This window comes from Salvelinus alpinus, chromosome 27 (genome assembly GCF_045679555.1).
Source record: "Salvelinus alpinus chromosome 27, SLU_Salpinus.1, whole genome shotgun sequence".
In the NCBI taxonomy this organism is placed as follows: domain Eukaryota; kingdom Metazoa; phylum Chordata; class Actinopteri; order Salmoniformes; family Salmonidae; genus Salvelinus; species Salvelinus alpinus.
The window spans coordinates 15809156-15822538 of NC_092112.1; the positions used below are offsets into that span (position 1 = coordinate 15809156).

At 40.8% G+C, this 13383-nt stretch overlaps 1 protein-coding gene across 3 annotated transcripts in view; it reads left to right on the forward strand.

Moving 5' to 3' along the window:
- Nucleotides 1–5068, forward strand: part of plekhg3 (pleckstrin homology and RhoGEF domain containing G3) — a 119294-nt gene extending 114226 nt beyond the window's left edge. For all 3 annotated transcript variants that reach the window (XM_071369502.1, XM_071369499.1, XM_071369500.1), the window contains one exon: nucleotides 795–5068. In XM_071369502.1, coding sequence (XP_071225603.1) covers nucleotides 795–1744 — 950 coding nt within the window. In that variant the 3' untranslated portion in view covers nucleotides 1745–5068. The remainder of the gene's footprint in view (nucleotides 1–794) is intronic.
- The last annotated feature ends 8315 nt before the right edge of the window (nucleotides 5069–13383 follow it).

The window sequence follows — 13383 nt, forward strand, 5'->3', positions numbered from 1 at the left end:
AGCATACTCCGAGTAAAATAGGTTGAATATCGAGCTATTTTCCACATTATTATAGGATTATTAGGACAAGTAAAAGCCTTAATCGGAGTATTGCTCTTTCTCTGAATACTTTTCGGCAAACAAGCGCACAGGAAAGCAACTTACTCCAGAAGAGAAGGCATTGGGTGAGTCAAGGTAGGATGATGAGTAGCTGGTTTTAGCAATGCTAATTAGTATTCTCCAGCCAATTTAGCTTGTTTGCTAAATTGTGTCATTGGTATGTCGTTGTCGTGGGTATATTAGCGGTCGTGACGGACATGAGACGGAGCTCACGATAAGCTCCCACTGTTGTCAATGCAGCCTACTACATTGGCAGCATGAGCAGTACAGCAGCACTTAAAGCACGCATTTTGACTCTATTTTCCTGAACCCGACACAAGTCACTGAAGCTTCTGGAAACTGGAAGAAATGTCTTGCGCTGCCTTCGTAATATGCTGCCTGAGTAGCAGTCAAAAAACTATGCTGACAGAACGCGAATGTGATGTTTTGTAGTGCATTGTAGATTTGTCATTACTCAGAATATTGTTTTACTCAGAGTATTCACAATAATCGTGAATATTGTGTGCATGTAAACATACCTGAAGATACCAAAACTACTACTAAGCAATATAGACCGCAGTGTCCCTTCGGAGAATTACAGTATACCACACGAGAATGCCCAAAATAAAAACAGAACTTTCAACTTATTCTGATTCTCTGACGCTCAGATACTTCCTGTTAAGTCTTGTTTATGTGGTGTGCTTTGTGTTTTACAGGTAAACCCAACTTGACGCTGCCCCTGCTCTCGTTTGATCGTATGAGCACTCTCCAGGAGTTGAGTCCTATAGCCATATCTCCCAACCCTGCTCACATGCCTAGCTCTTTGGGCAGTCCTCGGGTCCTTTCACCCGGCCGCATGTCCGCCAAGAGCCCACTCAATCCTACGCCTACCGAGGCTTTTAACTGGCCCGACGTGCGGACACTTCGCTGCAAGTATGCCAGCTCGGACAAAGATCAGGCCCAGCTGCCACCAGTTAACCGAAGCCGTTCAGTTCCTGAGAGAATGGACAGCGGCCCCAAAAGGCGCTCAAGCTTCTGCTCCAGCTTAGTCACTGCTTCTGGTACAGTCGAGGCTCCGGCATACAGACCCCACCTCAGCAGGGACCCTGGACCTGGAGAGGGGTTGGCTAGGCTCCACAGGGCCGGGTCACTGGACCAGAGGCTGAGTGGGCTGCATCTGAGTGAGCTGCAGAACCTCCAGGATGAAGTCCCTAATGACAGTTACTACATCTCAGCACAGGCCACCATGCCCAATGACCACAGGGTCGTTGTTGTGGAGAAGGTTCCGGAGCCTGAGACAGAATCCAGCTCTGCAGAACCACTGGAGATGGTACTCAGGGCAAGGAGAGTAGAGGTGGTAGAGGACATAGATAGCTATGTCCAGATCCGTTCACCGACCACTAGAGAGAAAATCTCCATCATGGCTGTGATCGACCGCTGCCGGGCCTATCAGGAGTCAGATGAGTATAGGCAACGGGAGGAGGGCGGGGCTAAGGCAGAGTCAGTACCCTTGAGTGGGAGGGGCAAGGAACTTGACACGGGTCCACCCTCAAATGAAATGCTTGACGATGCCCAGAAAACTGCCATGAACTTGGTCAAAAAGACAGATGCTAGTCAACAGAACGTGGTGAAAAACTTGAGACAAAAATTCCTTAACTTGAGGTGAATAGCACCAGTAAACTTTAAGTAACCTTTTATTCTGTTCATATTTTTCATCAACTAAAGGGTTTAAGAGCCTGGTATGCTGATCTCAAGTTAGGATTCGGTGTGCATGTTGGTCAGTCCTGTACTGCAATGTAATGACTTAAGCTTTGCTGTCAAACTTTCTGTGTACATAGAAGCGGTTATAGTGACAGCCCAGGGAAAATGTAGTTGTTTTGTCTCAAATGTTGCATAGAAATGTTTAAATATCTATGTACAATACTCAAGAGAACCCTCTCTTGATCCTGAAATTATGCCTGTCTAAAGCACCTTTTGTATAGCTTGTGTTGTTCCATCATAAGGCAATTGTATTCCATAATTGAAGAAATCAATTATTTGGAGGGAGTGAAATGTACTTAGTTTTCTTTCTAGGGTGGCTACCCACTGGGCACAGATGTCACTTCAACGTCTAGTTTTGATTTACATTTGATTGACTTGTCAACTAACGTAAATTCATAGTAAAACCAACAAACATTTTGACCATCATTGGGTTTAGGTTAAAAGTTGGGTGAAAAAAAGACAAATTACCTAAATTCCTTTATGTCAATGACCATGTTGATTCAATGTCTTTATATTGAATTGTTTTGTTGAAATGACATGGAAACAACATTGATTCAACCAGTTTGGGCCCAGTGGCTACTGTGTCTCTGACATGAAATGAGAGCCCCTCAGCATCATAGCAGCACTACTGTTTACTGGAAAACACAGAAATATATGATATTGTCTGACGACAATAGTTTTTGGGGGAAATGCTGACTAGAAAATTAAGGGATTGAGTCTGAAACTTGAGAGCATTACATAATTTGCTGTCTTTACGATCCTTCCTTGAACTCTCACCCTGCACTAGACTTAACCTTCACTGCACATGGCCTGACCACTAAAATGCACATGAGAGAGTCATGGCCATACTGGGATATAATGGTTCATTAATTGCCCTGTGACCACTTTGTAAATCCCACCTGAAGTGGTGATAGCTCAAGGATTGTCTTGTAATTTTATATAATCATTGAATTGTCAAATGGATTGAGAATCAAAGACCCTGTATGAAGTGTTGCTCTTTTCTAGTCAGTCAACTTCTTACCTTGATTATATATATATTATTGTTCAGTTAATTGGCTAATGATGTGCACTTTGTATGTGTTCTCTGCTTCGGCTGCCCAAAGGAACTTCATTCACAGCAACAGGTCATTGAAATGAGTCGACGTAAAACTTGAAAGAGTGAGAACTAGTGTACACGTATAGATCCAGAGGACCCTAGTCAAAGGGGTATAGGTCTTCTACTGCTAAAAAGTGTTACTGTCACTGCTCACTACTCCAAGGGTCATTCCTTCTCTTCACTTTCTACATTTACCTCTTATTTATTAAGCCAACGTCAATTTTATGAACATTACTTGTCTTGTCTTTATATATTTGTGAGTGTGTATGTATGTATGTATGTATGTATATATATATATATATATATATATATATATATATACACATACACACACACAAATATATATATATATATATATATATACACATACACACACACAAATATATGTACATGTGTATATATGTATGTGTATGTTGTCTTGTATGTTGACGGTTGTACAGAAACGTTTGTGTTGCCTAGAGATGGCATACATTCCATATTAAAACAGCACATAATGCTCACATGTCCAGAAAAAATGTTTATTGTGCGCGCATGCGTGCGTTCGAGTCAGGGAGATCACGTCTTTCTGTTTCTTTTAAATAATTGGGGCTGCATGGCTGGACAAATAAGGTTTAGTTGAATCTCCTTAACACGGAACCCAAACCGGCTGCACGCGTGCGCCATCGTGCATAAATGTATTTTGTTCCCCCACACCAAACGCGATCACGACACGCAGGTTAAAATATCAAAACAAACTCTGAACCAATTACATTAATTTGGGGACAGGTCGAAAAGCATTAAACATTTATGGCAATTTAGCTAGCTAGCTTGCACTTGCTAGCTAATTTGTCCTATTTAGCTAGCTTGCTGTTGCTAGCTAATTTGTCCTGGGATATAAACATTGAGTTGTTATTTTACCTGAAATGCATAAGGTCCTCTACTCCGACAATTAATCCACACAAACGGTCAAGCGAATCGTTTCTAGTCATCTCTGCTAGGCCTTTTCTTCTCTTGACTTTATATTGCGATTGGCAACTTTCATAAATTAGGTGCATTACACTGACCTCGTTCGTCTTTCAGTCACCCACGTGGGTATAACCAATGAGGAGGTGACACGTGGTGGGTACCTGCTTCTACAAACCAATGAGGAGATGGGAGAGGCAGGACTTGCAGCGCGATCTGCGTCACAAATAGAACTGACTTCTATTTTAGCCCTTGGCAACGCAGATACCCGTTGACGCATGCGAGCAGTGTGGGTGCAATAATTTAATAATATAGATTTCTAAATTTATTTTGCAACGCTCGCCGCACGCGATGCAAGCGGGGTAATCAGCCTGTTACAGTGTCCATATTAGGACAGGCTCGCCGTACTCCTTAGAAAAGAATCATGACATTTAGAATGATTCAGTCCATAAAAAGGATATGACCACTACATGTCATGACGACAACCGACATTACCTGAATTAGGAAAGCTGCTGTTTGTGGTAACAAGAGACTGCTATGAGGTGGTTATGGTTCAATGGATTCTAAACAGACATGCTTTTTATATAATAATATATGCCATTTAGCATATATGCCAATTTGACTTATTGTCATCCGTGCATACATTTGACATATGGGTGGCCCCGGGAATCGAACCCACAACCCTGCAAGCGCCATGCTCTACCAACTGATCCACACAGGACCACTGAAGGTAGATTTGAAATGCACTATAGTCTGCTAAATGGCTCTCCTACTTGTCAGCGACGTGATTGGAAACCCTTTCAGAATGGTTAGGGAGGAGGGAGAGCGTGCCGTGACAATGGGACCAATGCAGTTGTTCGCGGTTGTTGAACACCAATTAACTCGACAGTGAATGTGGGAAGATCATTACGAGTGTTGTATATGCGTTTCACATAAGCCTTAGCTATTCTCTATAATGGATTTCTAGCTATTATAGAATAGAAAATCCAGCAGAAGTGGATCCTCTATCATTTGTTATGTTGCATTGTCTATTCTGTTTATATGTGAGATTTTCAGGTGTAAGATTTTCACTCGTAGCATTAGTAAACAACAATGTCATTTCTGAGAAACTGATGCTAGTGTCAAGACTGCGTTCACTTCTAAACAAGTAGTGCTTTATGATATGTAAATAAATCTGTCATGTTTTAAAAAGGATGTGTATGAATAGCCTTTGTAACAGAGAAATATAATAATTCACTTTGATGCATCTCGCCGACCTGAGTGCCAACCAATGATCTCTATAATCCCGGGATTGCTGATGCTATGTGTTGGCCAGTGAGAGGCTTTGAAGCCACCTGCTGCCGTATTGGTACCCTCAACAGGAATGAATGGAATTCTAGTGTTTCAATTAAAAGGACAATGTTACATTTATTTATTTGTTGTAGAGTGGGAACTGTAACATTAGTACTCTCTAAAAATTCAACTTTAAGGAAAATGTTTTAATATATTTTGTATTTTAATGTTTAGCTCACATAATATAAATTTAAAAGTATACATTAAGGTGTCTGTAATGGAATATACTTGCGAAAATGTATGAATGTAGACCAATCTTTTTACAATGGTGGAGGAGTACAAAAATGTCTGCAGCGGCTTCAAAATAGCATCCCGTCAGTCATCTAGGGTTTGGGTTTATATACATGATTGGTGTAACCTGAGTGGTAGTAGAAAGATTAAGGCTGCGTTTACACAAGCAGCTCAATTCAGATTTTTTAAATATTTTTTTACTAATTTGTCTTTTGACCAATCAGATAAGATCTGATGTTAAAAGAGCCGATGTGATTGGTCAAAAGATCAATTAGTGGGAGAAATATCAGAATTGGGCTGCCTGTGTAAACGTAACCCTTGCGAGGTGTCAGTATGTGGTTAAGACGCAGCCTATGAGGTTCAAGAGAAGCCCACTGCTCATAGGAACCCTACTGTCTCCTGCACCAGTTAAATACAATTGTGTTTACAATATGAAACTACATTATCAGAGAAAAGTTTCAAATTAAATCACACTGCCGGATTATAATGAGGTTTATGGTAAATTCTGCACTTTCCACAATTATTTTGAACTACGAAAATGTCGCCCTAAGTAAATAGGCCTGGCAAACGTCCAAATAGAAAGTGTTGACCTGCTGTGACTGCATGCTGTTACTGTTTACCATTTGGTGCCCATCATTGAATTGACTGTTTTAAATGAATTTGTTTTCTTCTCAAAAATCATTTGCATATTTGTTGAAGCCCAATGGCGTGTTGAGTTTGTGAACATACCAGGAACAGCATATTTCAAGTATGACTTTGCCTGCAGGGAAATCTGTGTTGAAACTGTTTAAAGGAAGTGTATCTTTTAGTATATGTAAAATTCCAAAAGTTTGCAAAACTGTATCGCAAACAAGGATTAGTAAAGTTTTGAAAGCGCGACAGAAGTGGTTACACATTTCTCGCGGGCAAAATCATAGTTCGAATGGGAACCCAAAGGGGTTTATAATAGCCCTTTGGTGACTGGGAGAAAAATGATATTGTGAGTAATGGGGCATATGTGGTAAGTCTGACATTATTGTGTTCAAGTGCTTTTGAAGGCAGACCAATTCTTCGACCAATAAGGTTTTAGCTAGCTTGATAAGATGGCTTACGTTGCTAATAATAAAGTTAGCTAGCTTGTTTAACATTGACATTATGGTCAAACTATCTACGTTATCAACATAAATTGATACATTTGTGATTGTAAAAAAAAAAATGAATAAGTTGTCATCATTTGGTTGAAAAGGTGAAAGGTCAGTGGTGAAACTCGGGTAATAAAATGATCAGTTTCCCCAAAACGTCCGATATCTCCGACAGCATGTGAACGCTCTATAAGAGAGCAAGAAATAAGTGAAAAGACAAGTTATATTTCATCCTTTCTAGTTTTATTTGAGTGGCAGTGTAAGAGCATGGAAACAAGGGTGACAGTAAATACAGTGAGAGAATTAATTCTAATGTAATATTATTTGTTATAAGATTCTCTTTGAATGCTCCTTTACGCTCCTCTGTCTCTCCACTTCCAATCATACTTTCATACATGAATACTATACTGAACAAAAATATAAACAAAACATGTAAATTGTTGGTCCCATGTTTCATGAGCTGAAATAAAAGATCCTAGAAATGTTCCATAAGCACAAAAAAGTGTATTTCTGTCAAATGTTGTGGACAAATTTGTTTACATCCCTGTTAGTAGCATTTTATCCTTTGTCAAGCTAATCCATCCACCTGGCAGATGTGGCATATCAAGAAGCTGATGAAACAGCATGATCATTACACAGGTGCACCTTGTGCAGGGGGCAATAAAAGGCCACTTTAAAATGTGCAGTTTGGGCACACAACAAAATGCCACAGATGTCTCAAGTTTTGAGGGAGTGTGCAATTGGTATGCTGACTGCCGGAATGTCCACCAGAGCTGCTGCCAGGAAATGTTATGTTCAATTCTCTACCATAGACCGCCTACAATGTAATTTTAGAGAATTTGGCAGTATGTCCAACCGGCCTCACAACCTCAGACCACGTGTAACCACACCCAAGACCGCCACATCCGGCGTCTTTATCTGTGGGATTGTCTGAGACCAGCCACCCGGACAGCTGATGAAACTGAGACCAGCCACCCGGACAGCTGATGAAACTGAGGAGTATTTCTGTCTGTAATAAAGCCCCTTTGTGGGGAAACATTATCTGATTGGTTGGGACTGGCTCCCCAGTGGCTGGGCCTGGCTCCCCAGTAGGTGGGCCTGGCTCCCCAGTGGCTGGGCCTGGCTCCCCAGTAGGTGGGCCTGGCTCCCCAGTGGCTGGGCCTGGCTCCCCAGTGGCTGGGCCTGGCTCCCCAGTAGGTGGGCCTGGCTCCCCAGTGGGTGGGCCTAGCTCCCCATGGCTTGGCCCTGCCATCTGAAATCCATAGATTAGGGCATTATGAATTGATTTCAATTGACTGATTTCCTTATATGAACTGTAACTCAGTAAAATCTTTTAAATTGTTGCGTTTTATATTTTTGTACCTGTATATTAGCCTATTCCAGATCTGCATGTGATGACAACAACCAAAGGACACACACAAGGGCCCTTATTCACAAAGCGTCCCTGAGTAGGAGTGCTGATCTACGATCAAGTTTCCCCCCTCTTATTCATTATGATTTAACAGGCAAAACTGATCCTAGCCCTCCTACTCTGAAACGCTTTGTGTAAACGGGGCCCAGGCTAGGATAGAAGCATTAACTCACGACAACCCACATTGCGCCACTAACGCTTTAGTTTAAAATCATCTCTACGCCCTACTTTATTTAGGCTAATATGGAGAAAACTTAAGTGCCACTGCCAGATTGTAGACAAGGCGGACATTGATGTGATCAGTGATTTGAGGCACTCTCTTGGTGTTCGTTATGGAAGCTCCTTGGCCGGTGACTGTAGTGCACTGAAGAAGTCACCTGCCTCTCCAGTCTCCCTTACAGAAGAAAGGAGGGACTAAGTCCATAGGGTACTGGATGCCCAGGAGGATGTTATACAGGCTGAGTTTATTTGCCATGTGGCACGTATAGACAAATTCACAATAATCCATCACGCATTACACAACACAATCTGCACAATACAACAATGTACTGTAACACTGCGTTATATGAAAGTCACCAGCTTTAACGTTTGAGTCTCCACATACTGTATAGGGTTACACATTGATAGAGAAAGTATCCTCACGGCCAAGAGAAGTGGGATGAAGTTGACCTAGAGACTGATCTAAGATCAGTTTTGGGGTTTTCCCCTCAAATGGTTAGGTAAGGATATGGGGAGGGTAAGCTGATACTTGATCAGTGCTTATAAGACCAAATTCAATCTGCTAAATATTAAATACACATTCACTGACCTGACTACAGTACATCCTTCCACTTTGTGGACCATCATGGTGAGGGGTAGGCAGCCAAATTCAGTGAAGGTGCTCATGTACTGGCCTGGACATGAGAGAAGGTTACAAGTGACTGTTACGCTCGCCTCTATGAAGAGGGAACGCAACACCCTGCTACAACTCAACGTGAAGTGAAAGAGGTATGGACTGTAGGTGCGAGTAAGGATGACAAAAAGGCAGAATGTGGTACCGTTTACAAGGACTTTATTCCTTTACACGGTAATATGGGGAAAAGGGGCTGGACGAAACCAAAGCAAAGAAAGTAAATGTCAAAGCTCCCCCTCTCCTATCTAACCTGCCTACCCACTACTTACCTAACTTAGCACCACCTGGTGCACTAACCAAAATACAGGGGGTGGTCCACCCAGGTCTTACCTAGTGTGCCTAGACAGTGAATATACTACGGGTATATGTATGCCCGCGGGCCTCTTGCCTAAGCACTCACTAGGTGCCTTCCCCCCTGGGAACAAATTAACCAGAATATTAAACAATTACTCAAACTAACACAGTACATACCAAATATCTCTCCTCTCTCTCTCTCTCTCTCTCTCTCTCTCTCTCTCTCTCTCTCTCTCTCTCTCTCTCTCTCTCTCTCTCTCTCTCTCTCTCTCTCTCTCTCTCTCTCTCTCTCTCTCTCTCTCTCTCTCTCTCTCTCTCTCTCTCTCTCTCTCTCTCTCTCTCTCTCTCTCTCTCTCTCTCTCTCTCTCTCTCTCTCTCTCTCTCTCTCTCTCTCTCTCTCTCTCTCTCTCTCTCTCTCTCTCTCTCTCTCTCTCTCTCTCTCTCTCTCTCTCTCTCTCTCTCTCTCTCTCTCTCTCTCTCTCTCTCTCTCTCTCTCTCTCTCTCTCTCTCTCAGCAATGATGTCCCTTCTGAACAGAACACTGGCATTTATATAGCTTCAGAAGGAATGGGTAATTGGAGACAGCAGCGTCTTGACGAGGGGGCGGGGTCAGCTCTCCAATTAGCCATGGAGTCGACCAATCAGCTGCTTGGGGAATTTCAGGAAGCCATCTGAAACACACACTAAAATACACAAACTACAACACAGAAACTGGGTAACGTAACAGTGACTAAGCTATTATCTCAGAAATACATTGCATTCAAAGTCAGTTTGCTTTTGAGGTTATTTCTAGCCATCCTTAAGCACAGTAAAAAAAATGTAAGCTTTATTTTACCAGGTTAGTCTCATTGAGATGAAACATATATTTAGCAAGTAGGAGGTAAATCCTCTTCTGGAAAGATTAAAACATTCTCAAAAAGCAGCCACTTAGTCTTAGCCTGGTGCGCCAGACCTAAATAGGAGCTATTTTGTCTTAGCCTGGTGCGCCAGACCTAAATAGGAGCTATTTAGTCTTAGCCTGGTGCGCCAGACCTAAATAGGAGCTATTTAGTCTTAGCCTGGTGCGCCAGACCTAAATAGGAGCTATTTAGTCTTAGCCTGGTGCGCCAGACCTAAATAGGAGCTATTTAGTCTTAGCCTGGTGCGCCAGACCTAAATAGGAGCTATTTAGTCTTAGCCTGGTGTGCCATACCATATGGTAAGATAGCAATATGGCTGCAGAGTTTAAATTGTTAGCCAGGCAAATTCATTCTCGGCTTTCTAAACAACCCTGGACCTGGAAGCCATTACATTTGTCAATAAAATCTTAAACATATTTGTAATTGTAACAATGGTTAAGTTAAATGAATAACCAATGGATTTTAGAGCTGACAAGTAGCCCTTTCATTTGCTTTGCGCTGACCAATAAGTTATGGTTAACAAACGTCTCGTTTGCCATGCATCCCATAGTTTTTGGAATGCACTTTCTGTTCAAGAGAGCCATACGTGAACCTTCCATTGGTCATTATAGACCCTTCATTAGCAGTCTGAGGAAGAGATAGAGTTTCATAAAGCGGCAATCCTTAATTCAAACAATAACAAAGCCCATCCCCGCCCATGTTTAGTTAAAAAGCTGAGGAATGGGACTGGAAAAATGTAACCACTTTCAAATTCATAGACATAGCTCTGGATGCAAGGGCTGACCATCCTTGATATCAAAATTATAATTTTAACCATGTTTTGAGGTTATATGGTGTTTGTTTATATTTTTTGTTTAGAAATATTGGAGTAGAACAAGCTTAATTTTCTCAATATAGGGGGTGCTGTTTCAACGTTACCATTTATCGTTCCCAAATTAAACTGCCTCGTACTCAATTCTTGCTCGTACAATATGCATATTATTATTACTATTGGATAGAAAACACTCTCTAGTTTCTAAAACCGTTTGAATTATTTCTCTGAGTGAAACAGAACTCGTTTGGCAGCGAAATTCCTGACGGGTACTGCAAAATCTGAAAATGTTGACCCTGTTCTAGGATCAGTTTAAAACTCTGTATGTATCCTATGGGTCGACATGAACTGTACGCGCCTTCCCCTGGATGTCAGTAACCAATGAGAATTGGAATGGAGTTTCTAGGCAGATCTGAGACCATATAAAAGGCCATGGCATGGGGGGTGCACTCTTTTCATTGTTCGTCATTGCGCAGAGCAGGACCTCAGCATGGCGTTCGGAAAAGCTCAAGTTATCGGCCTTAGATATATCCGTCTGTGATTTAATTCGATATAGGTGTTAGAAACATCATAACGAAGTTATTTTAAACCGAGTTATATCAGTTTATGCGAGTATATTGCGATTTTCGGAATTTCCTTAGTATTGCGTTTTGAAGATTTGGGCATGTCTGCGCCACATAGCTAACGTTAGCTGCTATTTCCAAAGTTGAAGAGGACGTTTTACAACCGAGCAACGATTCTTTTGGACAAAGGACAACTTGCCCAAGATTCTGATGGAAGCTCGTCCAAAAGTAAGAGCTATTTATGATTTAATTCGTATTTATGTGGAAAAATGTAAAAGGATTTGTCCGCCATTAATTTCGGCACTGGTCTGGCTGTAACGCACACTGTATGTCTAGTAACGTTAATTTTAAAAATCTAACACAGCGGTTGCATTAATAACTAATGCATCTTTCATTTGCTGTCCAAACTGTATTTTTTAGTCAAGTTTACGATTATTTATCGATTAGATTAGGTGCCTCTCCAAGATGGCGCCGGCCAGAATGCCTGAAATGTTGCTACTGATCACATTGTATAACCACGATTTGTGCTGCTAAATATGCACATTTTCGAACAAAACCTATATGCATTGTGTAATATGATGTTACAGGACTGTCATCTGATGAAGTTTATCAAGGTTAGTCAAATTATATATCTTTTGCTGGATTGTTACGATCGCTAACCTTTGCTGCTGGTAAATGCGGTTGTGTTTCTGGCTATTGTGGTAAGCTAATATAATGCTATATTGTGTTTTCGCTGTAAAACACTTAACAAATCTGACATATTGGCTGGATTCACAAGATGTTGGGCTTTCATTTGCTGTATGCTGTGTATTTTTCAGAAATGTTTTATGATGAGTATATAGTTATTTGACGTTGGTCTCTGTAATTATTCTGGCTGCTTCAGCACTATTTCAGATTGCAGCTGCAATGTAGAACTGTGATTTATACCTGAAATATGCAAATCTTTCTAACAAAACATATGCTATACAATAAATATGTTATCAGACTGTCATTTGATGAAGTTTTCTTGGTTAGTGGCTATTTATATCTTTATTTGGTCGAAATTGTGATAGCTACTGATGCAGGAAAAAAATGGTGGAAAGAAAAAGTTGTGTCTTTTGCTATCGTGGTTAGCTAATAGATTTACATATTGTGTCTTCCCTGTAAAACATTTTAAAAATCAGAAATGATGGCTGGATTCACAATATGTGTATCTTTCATCTGGTGTCTTGGACTTGTGATTTAATGATATTTAGATGCTAGTATTTACTTGTGACGCTATGCTAGGCTATGCTAGTCAGCTTTTTTACTGATGGGGGTGCTCCCGGATCCGGGATGAGTACCAAGTAAAAGTTAAATGTTGGGTCCTGATTTATAAGTTATATTCTTCAGGAATCAGTTGGTACATATCATTCATTTTTAAGTCCAAAAATGTATGTAGCAACTGCAGATTGCCACTTTAAGATAGATTCATAACATATTCAGTATCTCTGAGTTTTTGTGCTTTGTAGAGAAATTATCCTTACAGTTATCCACTGTGAAGGTGTATAATTTATTTTAAAAAGCACTGCAATAGACATTTTATAAGAATCTTAACAAGGACATGGCTCCAGTCAGTAGTGGTGGTGAAGCTGAAAACGTGTAATAAGTCAACAGAAAGTTAAATTACATTCAGTTCATGGACAGTCAAATTGACTCAAATTATGTCAATTAGTCTATCAGAAGCTTCTAAAGACATGACATCATTTTCTGGAGTCACAGTCAACTTAGCGTATGTAAATATCTGACCCACTGGAATTGTGATACAGTGAATTATAAGTGAAATAATCTGTCTGTAAACAATTGTTGGAGAAATTACTTGTGTCATGCACAAAGTAGATGTCCTAACCGACTTGCAAAACTATAGTTTGTTTACAAGAAATGTGTGGAGTGGTTGAAAAACGAGTTTTAATGACTTCAACCTAAGTGTATGTA